This window comes from Pyrus communis, chromosome 5 (genome assembly GCF_963583255.1).
Source record: "Pyrus communis chromosome 5, drPyrComm1.1, whole genome shotgun sequence".
In the NCBI taxonomy this organism is placed as follows: Eukaryota; Viridiplantae; Streptophyta; class Magnoliopsida; order Rosales; family Rosaceae; genus Pyrus; species Pyrus communis.
In genome coordinates this window covers 5486860-5504794 of record NC_084807.1, presented here as the reverse complement: position 1 = coordinate 5504794, position 17935 = coordinate 5486860, and the positions used below count along the sequence as shown (strand labels likewise).

The window sequence follows — 17935 nt, the reverse complement described above, 5'->3', positions numbered from 1 at the left end:
CACTTTACTGGATTGTTCTCAATTTTAATACAAATATTAAAACTCTTACTATATAGCATAAGTAATTGAACGTTAACTTGATTTATTAAAAACATGTTACTGTGTAAGAGGCTTGTAGATCATGTAAGAATATTCATCCTTTCATTTGAGGTTTCGAGTTTGATTTCGTCTCTTTTTTATCGTTGTATTCACAACGATAGTCCATTATTAGTCTAACTTGATTTCGACTTTGATTTCGTCTTTTTTTTTTTTTTTTTTTCTCGTTGTATCCACCACTGGCAGCTTTGTCACGGGGGATAGTGAGGCGCGTCAACTCCTCGTGTGTGGTGTTTTGTGTAGCGCCCAGTTTCTTATCCCTAGCTTAAAATTTGGAGGAAATCTAGCCCAAAATGTCATGGCTTATTTAAAGACAAGTGGAGACTAATGTTAGAAAATTAAATGGCTATCATAAATCACTTATTTCTTTGACATAATATTTGTTAATAAAATCAAATTTATCTAAGTAATTAATGGGTGATTGTAACACTTATTTTAGCCTCTCACACTTTTTTTCTTTTTTTTTTTTGGGTTATCGAATTGCATGTGGTGTGTTATCCTAGTGGATAGGCTGAATTTCTACTTATGCGTCTCCGATTCGAAACTCTCTCTCACCTAAGTTAATGTAATATTTTCGAACTCTTCCCCCTCCCCTTAATAATAGTGATTTAAAAAAAAATAGTCATTGAATTGAATATCTCAAACTAAAACGTGTAAGATTAAATAGGGGTGTGTCTATGGAAAAAAAGTATGTGTATTTATCATTTTCCTTAGGATAATTCTAGGCAGGCCAATTTTTTAGACCAAATTTACAAACCATGTGATGTGTCATAAATAAAAAATAAGCACTCTAATCAATACTTAAGTAATAATCTGATTATCAACAACCACATCATATAAATTACAAAATGTAATTTAAATATATAATCTTCCTAGTATTACCCTTTCCTTTAATCAATTGGGATGAGACATACTAATTTTAGATGTATAATCCTTGTGTCCCCCAAGCTTTATCCATTTGAATATTTTTCAACATTACGAAGGAAGCACCACTAAATTAAAATTATTGCCGACTTCACTAGAATATAGTTAACAGATAATGTTATAATTAACTATCGACAAAAGAAAATTGCAGAATCAACAATATACTAAAGTAATTGGCGACTTTAACTAAATTGTCATGGTAACTAAACATAAAATATTGATTATTTTCTTCCAAATGAATAATACAAAATGATTTTTTTTAACAGACGATATTATTTATACTAAGGGAGTAGGAGAATGGACTAAGTCTCATAATAGGTTAGCAATAATGTAGTTCAAATTCGTTTTTGATAAGAATAGAATCTAAGACTTACAAGTGAAGAAGAATATCACTAGATCATAGTATTAAGTGACAATCATACAAAATGGATTAGATTAAGGTTTTGAAAAGCAAGTGGCCCAGTGGTAAGGGCACGAATTCCGGCTCTCAAAATACAAAAAACAAGGAGGTCCCTCATTCGAGGCTTCAAGTTGGTGAGTCTGCTTGACTATGGTCAGGAGGAGGCTGAAATGCCTCTGTGAGTCTCCCCGGCCTCCAAAAAGGGTGGATAATCGTTGCTTGCCAACAATTGTCCTCCTTTTAAAAGGAAAAAAAAAAACATATTAAATTATGTAAGAATCTTGAGCCCTCTTTTTTAAAGGAGGCAAGAAGGCCGAGGGTTGGCTTAGTTGGAAGTGTGGTGTTGCTTTGCATATTTTTAAAATGCAAAGAGTACACTCCCACCTATATTCACCGACTGCAGAGACTTGGATTTGATGGTTTCTTAAGCTTTTAGGTTAATCATGGATCCAAACTCAACCACCAATCATCTACTTCCAAATATACAAGATAACAAAGCATCACCTCCCACAAATAATTCCAAAGAAAAAGAAAACAAATTAAAGAAAAAGTTGTAGAATATAAGGGAGTCACACGTCAATAATCCACCCTCCTTTCTCCTTTACTACTTTGCTTCCCTTTCTCTCCAACCCCCTCATTTTTCTCCTTCTTTCTTTAACCCTACTCTCTCTCTCTCTCTCTCTCTCTCTCTCTCTCTAACATTAGCATATATCAAGCAAAGTAAAAGGGAGTGACCAAATTAAGAAAGAAAAAAAAAAAAGACTTGCAAGATCTGGCAGGAGCTAGGGTTATTGAGTTTTTTTGGTCATATGGGCTCTGCAGGAAACCAAAATCCATGGGCAACATATGACACATACAAAGATTGTTCCCAAGGGATTTGCAGCATCTACTGCCCTCAGTGGTGCTATATCGTTGGTCCTCCTCCTGCATTTGATTTCGCCGAAGCCGATGATCAAAACCAACAAGACTCTGCAACAGATCTCTCTCCTCTCATTATAGCAATCATTGGCATCTTTGCTAGTGCCTTCATTCTAGTCACTTACTACACCATCATATCCAGATACTGCCGGCGAAGAGGCGGTGATGGCGCTCGAGACATGGACATGGACAGCTCGAATCCAAACCTAGTTAGTGAATCGATGCAAGGCTCAAATAACGGTCTGGATGAGTCCCTGATCAAGTCCATCACGGTTCACAAGTACAAGAAAGGTGAAAAGCTTGTGGAAGGCACAGATTGCTCGGTTTGCTTAAGCGAGTTTGAAGAAAATGAGAGCCTGAGGCTGTTGCCAAAATGTAACCATGCTTTCCATGTTCGTTGCATTGATACTTGGCTCAAATCTCATTCTAGTTGTCCGCTGTGCCGGTCGAACATCGCTGCTCCTGCCATTGCTTTGGTGCCTCATCAACAACAAGCGGTGCCTCCGGTCGATGGAAATCAACAGGAGGAGGTGAACGCGTCCGCTTCGGAATACCAACACAGGACTAATGTAAGTATTTTGGTGGTTCAAGATAATTCGGAAGAGGTTGTTGGTCGGTTGGAAAGTAGAGTGAGCAGTTGTGAGATTGGACAAGATCATCATGGGATCCAGCAGCAATTGAGGAGATCAGTTTCCATTGCTGATGTGTTGCATTTGCATGATGGTGAAGATGATGACGAGGACTTGGAAAATCAGATGGGAAGTGCCCAATTTTCTAGGGAAAATCTTCAATTTTCCATGGAAATTGGATCATCAAAAGGAGTTGATCAAGAACAGAATTCCAAATCCAGTAACAACCCTAGAAGTAGTGGAGTTTTCAGCTTGGTAAAGGGTCCTCTGGTACTGAAGAGATCAACTTCAACAGGGAGATTAGTGTTGTCAAGGTATGGAAAGGAAAAGAATTCTATAATTCCTAATTGAAACCATTAATTGTTTCCCCCTTTCCAAAATTAGTGTGAAAACCCCACAATTTCTTCTTTTGCTTTTGTACCATATTACATACACAAAAGGAGAGATCATGCATACAAATATGATACTAACTGATTTGATCTAGTGGTATAAATTCTCTGTTTTGTCCGAAAATGTTTAGTTCAAATCTTATGAATGACAGTTGTTTAATAAATAAAAAATTACTACATTGTTATTATTCTTGAAAAAAAAACATAAACTAAGTACTCTCGAACTCATTTGTTTTATAGTTCTTTATATTATGGCACAATAAGTATAAATGCTTGTGAAAATAAGAATTGTCCCCATATATATGATTATTTGCCTTTGGTCTGGAATCTTCATCATTTACTCTTTGGTTAGGTCCACTGAAAATATGAAAAAATAAAGCGTAAACGAGAAATCTAGGAAATCAGTCCAAATTGGTTCCATTAGGTCTAGAGGCTGACTTTTGGGGCAAGCTCCTTAGAAATAAAGGCTGGGAAGGTTGCCTAATTTTGCCCCCATCCATCTTTGAGTGGTGCCATAAGCATGAAGGTTTGAGCGGAACGCATTCAACAATTAAATTCTGTTAAATTCTTGAACGCACATTTAATCGTTAAATTTATGAATGTATGTCATCGTCAATATACATACCCTAGAATTCTCGTTGAGGAAGAGCATAAATAGGAATCGCATACCCTAGAATTGAATTTAAGGAATAAACATCAAGACTCTAAAATATCATGATATTCAAGTAAGAAAAGTAGAAGAGTTAGATTGGGACCAATATAACACATTAGAGTCTCAAGGCACTCAACTACTGATATGGACAGGGCATCTGCAAATACTTCTATTCTCAAATAATTTCACATCCTTTTGAAAACTAGTTTTTTCTCCTTATACTTTTGATTTAAAAAAAACAAACGGTGTTAGTAATGTGGATTAAAAAGTCAGATGTAACAATCTCAGCCGCTAACTAGAAATGAAAAAAATGTAAGACCAGTGTCACAAAATAACATTAAAATGAGATTATCTCAATCTAGATCTCGTGCAGGAGTTAAGAAATAACATTGTCTCAAACTAGTACTAAAATAAAATGGTGCATTGAAGGAAAAAAAAAAAAAAACTGAAATTTATAGCGTGGGCTTGTAACTAAGCAAGACATTAAAGTGATTAACTTGTACTAAAAATAAGTCATAATGAGAAATTCATTACCACCTCTATTGATGTCCCGTTAAACATGCTCTAAGACCTTGGATAAGTAAAGCACACCCAACCTCTTAAGGAGGTGGGTAGTAATTAATTTTATTGAATAAATGATATTATCTACACTAAAGGGGTTTGGAAGTGGGCTAAGTCTTATAATGAGCTAGTAATAATCTGATTCAAATTCACCATTGACTGGAATCAAACTTAAAGTCTCTCATTCACAAATGAAGAAGAATGTTACTAGACCGTAACACTAAGTAACGGGTAGTAATTAGCAAACAACCACAACTTATTTTTCGGGTTTGATTTGCAAAAACAAAAGCCAAAAAAAAATGTCAAATTATATGATAGGACATTCCGAATGAGTTGGTAAGCCCAACATAATCAGCAAATAGAGCTTTGTAAAAGCTTAGGTAAAGCCCAATATATGGGCTTTTAAGATAGACCTCAGCAGCCCACAAATACTGTCACACCACACTAGGGTTTCAGGAAGACAAACAAACTATAAATAGTCGTACGCCGCTCCCTTTCTTCCACCGTCACAAAGTCCCCTCGCCCCCGCAGCCTTAGAGGCCAAAACTATGGCGACGAAGAATCATGATTCTCCGGAATACTTCTCCTGCTTACAGTCTCATCATCTTCGCCATGGGGTTCAAGCTTATATTCTCAATTTGTTCGATCGTGATTTCTCCGTATAAGCAAATGACTTAATTGCTTTTGTCATATGCACGAGGGTGGACTTGGGTTTCATCCTTTGTATAATTAGATGAGATAATTGTTTTTCCCATCTCAGGAGGAAGAATTGGAGATAAATCCTGAAATGTTTAGCAATGTCTTTAATTTTATAGAATTCTCCGAATGAGGTGGACTTGGGTTTCTTTTTATAAGAATTTCTTCATCGAGAAAATCTTATAATGTAATTTTTGTGTATCAAATATTGATTTAATTGCCTATGCCATTCAAATGTTTGTATATAGTTTTCTGGAAATATTTCAATATCCTAGTGAGTTCTTTTTATATTCTAAATAATTTTTGTTTAGCATTACTAATTTAATGATTGCAATCCTTAATTTCTAATAAATTGCTATAAATTCATCTAAAAAATAAATTATCTTGAAGCATCGTAGTTCATCCATACTGCCTTGCCAACTCTTGGAATTATTATTTTTTTGTTATTTTGTTGCTTATCAGTTTCAATATATATGTTAAAACTTTTCAATGCCCGCCTCCTGGTATCCAGATTAGATGAAAGTTAAATTTCTTGATTTGAATTAACCAACAAGCTTTCTCATGTTATCAAAGCATAATTTTCTTGGTTTGAATCTGTGCGATCTCCCAGCATAAGTTAAATTTTGTATGATCATCTCTACTGGCATTGATAAATCTATAATTTGCAAAGAGCAATCTACTTTCCTTCTCTCCTAGAGATTTTCATTCATGTATTCTTACATAAAATAAAAAAACAAACAAACAAACAAACAAATTTTCTTTCATAATACGTACCGCACACAGAGTGGTCCAAAAATTTAATGATTCAAATCTTATAAATGACGGTTGTTTAATAAAAAAAATTACTACATGGTTATTATTCTTGGAAAAAACATAAACTAAATACTCTTGAACTCATTTGTTTTATAGTTCTTTATATTATGGCACAGTAAGTACAAATGCTTGTGAAAATAAGAATTGTCCCCATATATATGATTATTCGCCTTTGGTCAGGAATCTTCATCATTTGCTCTTTTGTTAGGTCGACTAAAAATATGAAAAAATAAAGCGTAAACGAAAAATCTAGGAAATCAGTCCAAATTGGTTCCATTAGGTCTAGAGGCTGACTTTTGGGGCAAGCTCCTTAGAAATAAAGGCTTGGAAGGTTGCCTAATTTTGCCCCATCCATCTTTGAGTGGTGCCCATAAGCATGAAGGTTTGAAGGGACCGCATTCAACAATTAAATTCTGTTAAATTCTTGAACGCACACGTAATCGTTAAATTCATGAATGTACATCATCGTCAATATATATACACTAGAATTTTCGTTGAGGAAGAGCATAAAAAGGAATCACAAACCACCACGAAATCAATCATGACTTGGTTGAGTTGAAACCATAGAATTGAAACATCTGGACTCTAAAATATCATCATATTCAAGCGAGAAAGAGTAGAATTAGATTGGAACCAATATAACACATTAGAGTCTCAAGGCACTCAACTACTGATATGGACAGGGCATCAGCAAATACTGCTATTCTCAAATAATTTCACATCCTTTTGAAAACTAGTTTTTTCTCCATATACTTTTGATTTTAAAAAAACAAACGGTGTTAGTAATGTGGATTAAAAAGTCAGATGTAACAATCTCAGCCGCTAACTAGAAATGAAAAAAAATGTAAAACCAGTATCATAAAATAACATGATAAAGAAATTTAGTGTACATCGATGAATAATTTTATTTTTGGAGAAATTAGGTTCTTATCCTTCCTTTTACTACTCATTGATTAAAACCTTATTCATTTTTATTTTTTGATCAAAGTCCTTGGTATTAATAACATCATTAATTATTTCAATAATAAAATATTTTTTATTTCTAATATATTCATTTAATGTTAAAAATGTTACAATTAGTATATTTATATTTATGGCTAAATTTTTTATCGTATATTTTTATTTTTAGTTTGTACCCATTTTTAATTTGCAACCCTTTTTTAATTTGTTCCAATTTTATTTCAGTTTTAATTTGTACCCATATATTAATTTCTTTTTGTGCCCATATTTTATAAAGTTTTATTTGTATTTGTACCCATATATATTTTTATTTATTTGTACCCATTTTTAATTTTGCTAAATGTACCCATGCAAATTATATGTACCATTCATGTAATTTTTTTTCAAATTTTTAATCTTAAAAAGTACTCATTCTTAAATATACCAATTTGTTATAGGTAAAATGTACCATTTTTTTTATATAAAATCTATTCAATTTTTTTCTAATCCATTTTTAAACTTATATGGGTACATTTTTTTTTTTTTGGTTGATTTGAGAATGTATCCATGTTAAGTTTAATCGAAGAAATTTACTAATATTATTAAGCCTAATATATATATATATATATATATATATATATTTTTTTTTTTTTTGTTTTGTGATTTTGAAGAATGTACCCATGTTTACACACACACACACACACAAATATATTTAAATTTTAATATTTTTAATCCCACAAATTATGGTTTTTTATTTAAAATCTCATTAATATAAACAACTATAAATTTCAATTTTTAATTTAAAAAAATATAGTAACGTACATAGAAATAAATTATCACATTAATTTCAGGAACTTGGATAAAAAATTGAAAGCCAACAAGGTTTTAGTCAAAGAATTTTCATAGCTAAGAACCGCATCCAAAGTCTCCCTTTATTTTTCGACATAGATCATTAGTACTAATTTTTCTTCGTGAATACAAATTGACACTAAAACTTGGTCATGTTCAAGAAATTCAAGAAATTCACTTTCAAAACGTTCATAGCACAATGACTATAACTTCTAAATTTCTAACAATGGTAGAATACTTACTCTCGTATTCACGATATGAGTTCTACTTTCATAGTGTGGCTAGCTACATTTTAGCATAATTGCAACATCTTCAATGGGACGCCAATTCTATTTATAAAGCAAAATTACAACTTTGCTCAAACAGTGAAGTACTACTTAAAATGAGATTATCTCAATCTTGATCTCGTGCAGGAGTTAAGAAATAACATTATCTCAAACTAGTGATAAAATAAAAATGGTGCATTGCCGAAAAACAAAATAACAAAATTGGTGCGTTGAATAAAAAACAAACAAACAAACCGAACCTTATAGCGTGGACTTATAATTAAGCAAGACATTAAAGTGATTAACTTGTACTAAAAATAAGTCATAATTACAAGTTTGTTACCACCTCTATTGATGTTCCGTTAAACACGCTCTAAGACCTTGGATAAGTAAAAGCACACCCTAACCTCTTAAGAGGTGGGTAGTAATTAATTTTATTGAATAAATGATACTATCTACAGTAAGGGAGTTTGAGAGTGGGTTAAGCTTCAAAATGAGCTAGCAATAATGTGCTTCAAATTCACCATTGGTTAGAATCGAACCTAAAGCCTCTCATTTACAAGTGAAATGAATACCACTAGACCGTAATACTAAGTAGTGGGTAGTAATTAGTAAACAATCACAACTCATTTTTCAGATTTGACTTGCAAAAACGAGGGGAAAAAAAGGTCAAATTATATGATAGGACATCCCGATTGAGTTGGTAAGCCCAACATGATCAACAAATAGAGCTTTGTAAAAGCTTAGGTGAAGCCCAATATATGGGCCCCTAAGATAGACCTCAGCAGCCCACAAATACTCACACCACACTAGGGCTTCAAAACCTATATATGTTGGATTTATTTATGAAAAAAAAAAAGTGATGTCTCATTTTACAAAGAAAAGGGAGACGAGGGAGCCATAAAAATTACAATTTCAACTTCTTTTTTTTTTTTTTCCCCCGAAACAATTTCAACTTCTTATAGATCCGTCAAGAACACAGCTTCTCTTAGATTAATTAAATCATAATTCGAAAATAAAAAATATTGGATCATATTCGTTTGGGGATATTGCTGTTTTACTTCTTAAACTATTATTTCAGTAGAAATTGACCTTTTGAACTATTTTTTTGGTAAATTAACATCCTGAACTATTTGTTAATAAGTCAATTAACCCTTTGTCAATAAATTCCGTCAACTATTCTGTCAAATTCAAGGGCAAATTAATATTTTTATTATCATTTCTTACATGTCACTTATAACAACCAATAGAATTATAACATGTGGGCACATAATAATGTGTATGACAGTATGAAATGGTCCGTTATGTAAACGTGTGGTTTCTTTATGTTTTTTATTATGCTATAAGTTTTTGAATTAGTTTGTGTCCATGTGTCAATATTTTATTTGTGGTTATAACTGACAAGTAAGATTTGATGATCAAAAGACTAATTTGCTCTTGAATTTGACGGAATAGTGGACGGAATCTAACGGCAAGGGGTTAATTGACTAATTTTGAATAGTTCAGGGGGTTAATTTATCAAAAAAATAGTTTAGAAGGTCAATTTCAACTAGGATAATGGTTTAGGAGGTCAAACAGTAATTTACCCTATTTGTTTTCCTGTAGGCAGGAAGACTTGAATGTCCTTTATCTTTTTCATGGAATTCTTAAGGAGATAAGTTTATAATTTAATTGTTTATTTTACCTATGTAAAAATAGCTGTTAGGTATTTTTTATTTATTCTTTTAATATAATTTATAAATAAAAAATAATATTTAAAAATTTGAATACGTAGTGGCAAATTAAGCCCTACAATGGCAAACCTAGCACTTCACTTGTGAAAGGGCCTCATACTAGCATAGGAGAAAAATAGTTGGAATTCAAACTTTACAAACGCACTAATTGAAAGCATATATCCATTACAACCATAGTTATTCTCAATTTTCGTAAAGTGACAAAAATAAAATCCCATTATCAAGGTACACATCTAAAAATGAGAAAGAGATTCGCAAAAACTTTTGTTAATCTTCGTTCCTTTTCGGTACACTTATACTATTTAAGCCTACAACCTTGACTATCATTCTTTTATTCTTAGTCAAATTAAGTGGTCATTTACCCAATTTTACAACAAGCTCTCATTTGTTGTTATTTTTTTTCCCATTCATTTTCAAAGATTAGACTATATGGACTAAGCGAGCCTAAACAAATTTTCTATCCAAAAAAACAAAAAAAAAAAAAAAAAATTGCTTTTATAGTGTTGGAATTATTGCTTAGAGATACAGGATTTACGAATCCCTCCTGCTTATGTTAAAACTTTTTAGGACCTGCCTCATGGTTTACATGTAGATAAAAACTAAATTTCTTGGTTTGAATTAACCCACAAGCTTTTTCATGTTATCATAGCATAATTTTCTTCGTTTGAATCTGTGCAATCTCCCAGCATAAGTTAAATTTTGCATGCTCATCTCTACTGGCATTTCTCTCGGTCGTATTAGAAAGAAAAGAGCAATCCACCTTCATAAGCATTAATAAATCTTTAATTTGCAAAGAGCAATCTACTTTCCTTCTCTCCTCTCGCCAAAGCACAAAAGATTTTCATTCATGTATTTTTACAGAATTAAAAATTAAAATAAAATAAATAATTTTTCTTTCATAATACGTACCACGCATAGAGTGGTCCAAAAATTTAACGGTTAAATCTTGTAAATAAAATCTAATGAATCTTTACAACAGTAAAATTATTTTTTTTTGAACAAATGATATGATCTACACGAGGAAGGGGGTGTGCCTAGCTTCACAATTAACTAGCAATAATGTGATTCAAATTCACATTTGACAAGAATCAAACCTAAAACATCTCACTTATAAATAATAAAAAATAACAATTAACCCTAGTACCTAAGTGGCTTCCAAAGTTAAATTTTATAAAAACATACCACCATATGAAAGTAGAATTGTAGCACAACCCAAAAGAAAAATTAAAAAAAAAAAAAAAAATTCTACCACCATCTTGGTTATTTGAAAGAGTTAATTAGATTTAAACGCTCAAAATTTGAGTTTCTTTTATTAAACATCCATATTTTTTAGAATTTTGATCAAGGCGCTTTGGTTCATTAGTCCACATCAGTATTTCTTATGTTTTAAATTAAAAATAATAATTGTATTTTTTAAATTAAAATTTTACATATTGATTTCTAAATAGTTGAGAGAATTTTTTTTATCCGGCTATTTTTTATTCATGTATTTTAGGAGTTGTGGACTCTTTTTTAGGAGAAAATTTTGGTTTTTCGCTCAACATATTTATCCAATTATATCTTTTAATTTTTTTTTTCGTTCAAAATATTTTTTTTGTCCTAAAATTGAAAAAATTATTGAAATGATGGACGCTTAGATTTTTTTTTTGTTTGTTTATTATTTAGTATATACTTTTTGTTAGATAATTATTTTGTATACATTTGAATTTGTACATATTGTCTATTAGTGATAATGGTACGTTTATTGTTGGTTATTATATATTGGTTTTGTATTGATTGGTACGTTTATTTTTAATTTTTGGGTGTACATATCGTTGATTCGTACGTTTAGTTTCAACTTTCGGTACGTTTGGTTGTAGCTTCTGGTACGTTTAGTTTTGTTCTTGTTGATTGATAGGTTTTTTTCAAGATTTTGTTACGATTTTTTTTGTATATATTATGGATTGTACCATTTAATTAGCATCATATGGGTACGATTAATATTATACATATTGTTGATCGGTACATTTACTTTTGTTCTTCAATGTTGTTTATTTCTGGTTTTAGTAGGTTTGTTTTCATACATATATTTTTTATTGGTACATTTGTATTATTCTCGATGTTATTTTCTTATATGAATTACTACAAAAATTATATATGGAGTACTACAAATATCTTAAATGGTATTTTATTTCTTCATTGAAAGGAAAAAAAAAAATCAAACGGCAGGGTATTTTATTCCTAAATAAATTGTATATAATCATTTTTTTTTGTATAATCATCTTTAGAGGGAATCAAGGGAGATAGATTGTAGGAAATTTGTTTCAATATCTTTGTATTTTTTTTTTTCCTAACATGAAGAATTTAGGCAGTGGTAAGATCTGTACTTTTGCTACAAATAAATGATAGTTATGATAGATGAGACTCTAAATTTGTAGGACAAATGTTTAATTAAATCTCTAAAACCAACAAATGTTTAGTCTATAAAGTTGAAAACTCAGGCACTTATATCAAAATGCCCCTAGGGATGGTTTATTAGTTCGACCTTCTTTGTATAAACAAATGAGTTAATTGCTTTCTCATCTCAACGACGAGAGTGAATTTGAGTTTCCTTCGTTTAAATACCCTCGTTCGATGGTGCTTAAATACCCTCGTTCGATGGTTTATTAGTTCGACCTTCTTTGTCCAAACAACCAATATCATGAATAGAACATTCCAAAGTAGCATCAATCACATATTCTCCAGTAAGCATTCGAATAAACACCTAAGAATCCGATTCAACCTCCACATCCTCACATCCCAACTCAATACAGATCAATAATGCTGCACGGATCGCAGCGGCTTCTGCCATTGCCGCAGTATTGAAGAGCAATCATCTTTCCCCACCACCCGCTTGCAACAACCCAGCAAAATCCCTCAGCACCCACCCATAGCCACCTTTGTAAGTCCTCCCACACCACGCCCCGTCACAATTGATCTTCAGCACCCCATAAGGTGGTCTCTTCCATCTAACCCGTTGACCCGCAAAGCTTGCTGCATTCCCAGTCTCACCGCAGCCAGCTTTTATCCTCTTCTTATATTGGCCTGCTCTAAATTCAAGAATTTGTTGCCTAACCAAATTCACCATCTCCATGGGATTAACCAGCAGTCCATTGAAGACCATTTCATTCCGACTCTTCCAGATTCTCCACATGACAAAAACACACTCTTGCATCAGCTCCTCTTGTCTATTGTTGTCACGAAAACGAGCACATAGCCTCTGCCAATACTCTCGGAAGTCCCTTCCTGCCATGGGCACCATGCCCAGTTGCAAGGAGCAACAGTACGATAGCACACGACTAAACGCGCATTCAAAGAACAAGTGGTGCTCCGTCTCCTCCGCCGCTCCACACATTGTTAGAACCAATCAAATGTTAAGTATATATTATACAACAATTGCACAGTTTATTTCGAATAGAAATTTCACAAGGATACAATATCTTACAATATAAACAATTAATAAAACTGAATTAATAAACCACAAAACACTGACTTGGTTAGGAAGATAGAGGTTTGCAGTAGCAATCTCCTAAGACAGAAATACACCCTACACCAGTGCAGTAGTTCAAATGGACGTCTATCTTGCAGGATACAACTATCAAATCCAAGTTCTTACACACGAACTTGGATTCTTGGCGAATTGATTGAGCGTTTCTCTGTGAAATATGGAGAAAGGTAAAAATGAAATTGATGATGAGTTTCTGATTTTATTGCCATATATATAATGGCATAATTTGAACTAATACAGCCGTTCATGCTTATCAGTTTTTTTTTAAAAAAACCGAATGCAACTGTTCAATCAATTTTTAAAAACTGAACGTAACTGTTCAATCAGTTTTATCCTTTTGGAAAAAACTGAATCCAAAAAATCAAAAACGTAACTTGTGTTTTTCGTCCATCCGAGCCTAAGAGCCCCAAGGCCAAAGCCTATCTTTGACATTTAATATATACACCCAAACCCTTCAAGTCTAAGGCCCAAAGTCCATGGTTTTAACCTAATTCAATTCAAGTTATAAGTGAGTGAACTCACTTATAAAGATGTAGTGTTAAAGGTGTTTGGGCGATGTGGGACTGGCAGTCCCACATAACACAAGTTCCAACACACATAACACATGTACTATCCACTTGCATTCGGCATCGAGAGAGATTAATCCGCACTGCTAAGGAATTGTTGCAGCATCGCCAGATAAAAAACTTCAATTTATTTGGAACAACTAACCTCTAAATATCCATCCAGCAATGGTCACCCTCATCCCTCCGACTCCATCCCCCCTCCCTTTCCTCCCAAGCTCCCCATTTTCCTCATTCTCTATAGCAACTCCATATCCTGTACGAACCGTATAAGCGCCATTATTAGAATAGTGCCATATAACTCTATCCGGACACCCCATTAAACTTACTGGCAGCCCCAGGATAATATTACCTTCTTCCTCATCAAAATACTTCTGAATAAGGTCTTCCTTCCAAGCTCCCCGCGCCACGTCAATCAGTGCATTCACCATCACCGACATTTCAATATGTTTCGAACGAACTTTATATGTATGAGGCCGTGGAAAACAAGGGTCATTACTAATGCGCATACTCTGACCAAAACCAACCCGCCTTCTTATACCTCTCTCCAGAATCCGACTCCCCTGAATGATACCCTTCCACCCCCAAGAGGATATTCTCCCCAACTTAGCCTCCATAAACGACCGATCTGGAAAATATTTTGCTTTAAGAATTTGATCCAACAGCATATCCGGATTATGCAAAAGGCGCCAACAATCTTTGCTAAATAAGCTAGGTTAAAAGACAATAAATCCCTAAACCCTAGCCTGCCTATCTTCTTCCTTCGTTTCACTCTTTGCCAAGAAATCCAATGCATGTCGCCTTTATCCTTATTCCCCTTCCACTAGAACTTGGCTATAGCTGATTCCAATTCCTTACAAAGGCCTACCGGAAGCTTAAAACAAGACATCTCATAGTTTGGCAATGCCATAGCCACCACTTTAATAAGAACCTCTTTTCCAGTTGGGGACAAAAATTGATCGGCCCACCCATTGATTCTCCCTTCCAAAGCCTCACGAACCCCTTCAAACATCGCCTTTTTCGATGAGCCAAAATCAGCATTTATCCCCAAATACTTACCAAAGTCCTCTCGACCCTCAATATTAGTACAAATAGCAAGTCTCTTCCGTCGTTTTCTCGAGCAATTAGCCCCACAATACAAAGAGCTCTTCTCCCTATTAATAACTTACCCAGAAGCGTCCGCATAACACTTTAACAATCCATAACCTCTTGAACCTCTTCCTCCTCGGCCTTACAGAAAATTACAGCATCATCCACAAAGAATAAGTGAGATAATGAAATCCCACCATGAACCACTCGCACACCATGGAGAGCCCCCCGCTCCTCCCTCCGTCATAGCAATGTCGAGAAATCCTCGGCACAAAGTAGAAACAGAAACGGCCATATAGGATCCCCTTGCTGCAACTCTCTTTGTGGTTGGATAAAACCAGTGGACGCTCTATTAATTAGTACACTATACGTGACTGTAATGATACACTCTGCAATTCGATGACAAAATTCAGTCGGAAACCCCAAGGCTTCCATCATTGCCAATAAAACCATTCAACTCGGTCATAAGCCTTCGCCATATCCAACTTCACTACCACGAAAACCTCATCCCCATCACATTGGTGATTAAGAGAATGCAATATCTCATGCACCACCAAGATATTATCCTGAATCTGTCTCCCAGCCACAAAGGCCGATTGATTTGCACTAATAAGGTGCAGCATAGCCATCTTCATACGATTGGTCAAAAGCTTAGCAATCACCTTATAAGCCACATTACATAAGGATATCTAATGCAATTGAGACATATTCTGAGGACTAGCAATTTTCGGAATTAGAACAAGATGAGTGTGATTCAATTTCAATAGGAGTTTCCCCGAGAACCAAAATGCCTTTACCATATCCATGATATCCTTACCAACCACATCCCAGTATTCATGATAGAAACTACCAGTAAACCCATCCGGTCCAAGTGACTTATCAGCAGGGATTTGGAACATAGTGTACCTCACCTCTTGCTCCGTTACTGGTTGCATCAGTCTTTTCGTGTCCTCATCCGAAACCCTAGCCGCCACACAATCTGTTATCTCCAGAACCTTTCTCGGACTACATGTAAGAAAAAGATTTGAAAATGGTTTACTGCAATCGCATCCACCTGACTCAGCTCAGTGCACCAAACCCCTTGAGCATTCTCCAAACCCAATATCTTATTACAGTGACGCCGTTTCACTATATGTGCATGGAAGAACTTAGTATTTTTATCCCCCTCCTAAATCCACTGAATTCGTGATTTTTGCTTCCAATACACCTCTTCCTCCTTAAGCATGCATTTTAACTCACCCTCTTTACGTCGAACTTCTTCAGTTGGCATAATAGAATGGTGCAAAGTATTATTGTTACTAGTTTGTCTTTGTAATATAAGGATGTTTGGATAATGGAGTGTGTAATGTTGAATTTACGTTATGTAGAAAATTAAAAAAATTTGGTTTAAATCAATGAATAATTTCATATTTCGACATAGATCGTTAGTACTGTTTTTTATTCTTGAATGCAAATTGAGTGTAAAACTTGGTCATGTTCAAGAACTTCAAGATTCCACTTTCAAATTGACTATTTTTTAGCATAATTGGAACGTTTTCAATTGGAAGTCAATTATATTTATAAAGCAAAATTAGAACTTTGCTCAAACAGAGTACTACTTAAAATGAGATAATCTCAATCTTGATCTTGTACGTGAGATAAGAAATAAGATTATCTTAAACTAGTACTAAAGTAAAAATGGTGCATTGCTGAAAAACAAAATTCTAAATTTCTATGTTTATGAATTCATATAAGACATTTGAAATTTCTATATTTATGTATTCAAACAAGGAAATTAGTGCATAGTAATTTCAAAATTCTGAAGTTTATCAAAATTCTAAATTTATTTTCCTCATTGAAACATAATGTTAAACATAATTTATAATTTCTACACTTCACAAGTTGTTGCACTTCTCTCTATATCTATACTATTATTTTGGTCCTCACTCTCGAAATAAAAAGTTTGGGGTGACAAGGACACGATGTATGAATATTTTGAAAAAGGAAACGTCGATGGAAGGGAATGAAGTTTATGGCGTAAGACGATATTGACGTCGGCGAAATATAGTTAAATCTTCCATAAAACATACCACGAAATGAAACATAGCATTGGCAAAAGTTTTCTACAACCTTTGTGGGTGATTCGAAGTACAATACAACCAAAAGAGCCTAGCCCCTCCAAAAAAAGGTCTGCCGACGTCAGTAAGCCAGAGATACCCCAATATAACAGTCCAGAGTGCAAGTAGGGTTCGGGAGGAACCATATAGACACATGGTTTATACCCACAGCCTCTTCACCTGCCCACAGAAACGTACAAGCTACAACGATGGTGGTTAGGGGTGGAAAAAATTCCCAAAAATCCCGAACCGAACCGAAAAAATCCCAATCCCAAACCAAAAATTTCCCAAACCGAAATTCCCGAAATTTTCGGGATGCTATCCCGAACCGATCCCAAAATTTCGGTATGGGATTCGGGATTGGCTTCTCGATATTTCGGGAATCCCATACCAAACCGAAAATATATAATATTAATTATTATATATATTATTCTTATATAATTGATACTAATAGTTTCTAATTCATGCTCTGCAACCTGAAATGCCCTACACCTTGCATATTTTTCATGTTTTGTTTGATATTCATGTGGATTTTATTATTGTTGCTGCCATGGCTGATGATTTTAGAATGCTTGATTAGTTTGTCTCTCAACATATTGCAAAAAGGGTTTAATTAATTTGAATTTTGACTATGATAAAAACAGTCAGGCATGCCAGTGTTCAATTAAATAGTAGTGTGAATGAAATGAAATTCCTAGTTCATGAATGTGTTCTTGAATTATATATTTGAAGAACAATTCATAATTTCATATTTCAATTTGGGATTCCCGATTTGTCCCAAAATCCCGAAAATATT

General features: G+C 33.9%; 1 protein-coding gene across 1 annotated transcript; it reads left to right on the top strand.

The window, feature by feature from the left end:
- Positions 1-2083: 2083 nt before the first annotated feature.
- On the top strand, positions 2084-3641 carry LOC137735514 (RING-H2 finger protein ATL52-like). The gene has a single exon (XM_068474943.1). It carries the CDS (start codon positions 2230-2232, stop codon positions 3316-3318), a length of 1089 nt encoding a protein of 362 aa, XP_068331044.1. The 5' UTR covers positions 2084-2229; the 3' UTR covers positions 3319-3641.
- Positions 3642-17935: the final 14294 nt, after the last annotated feature.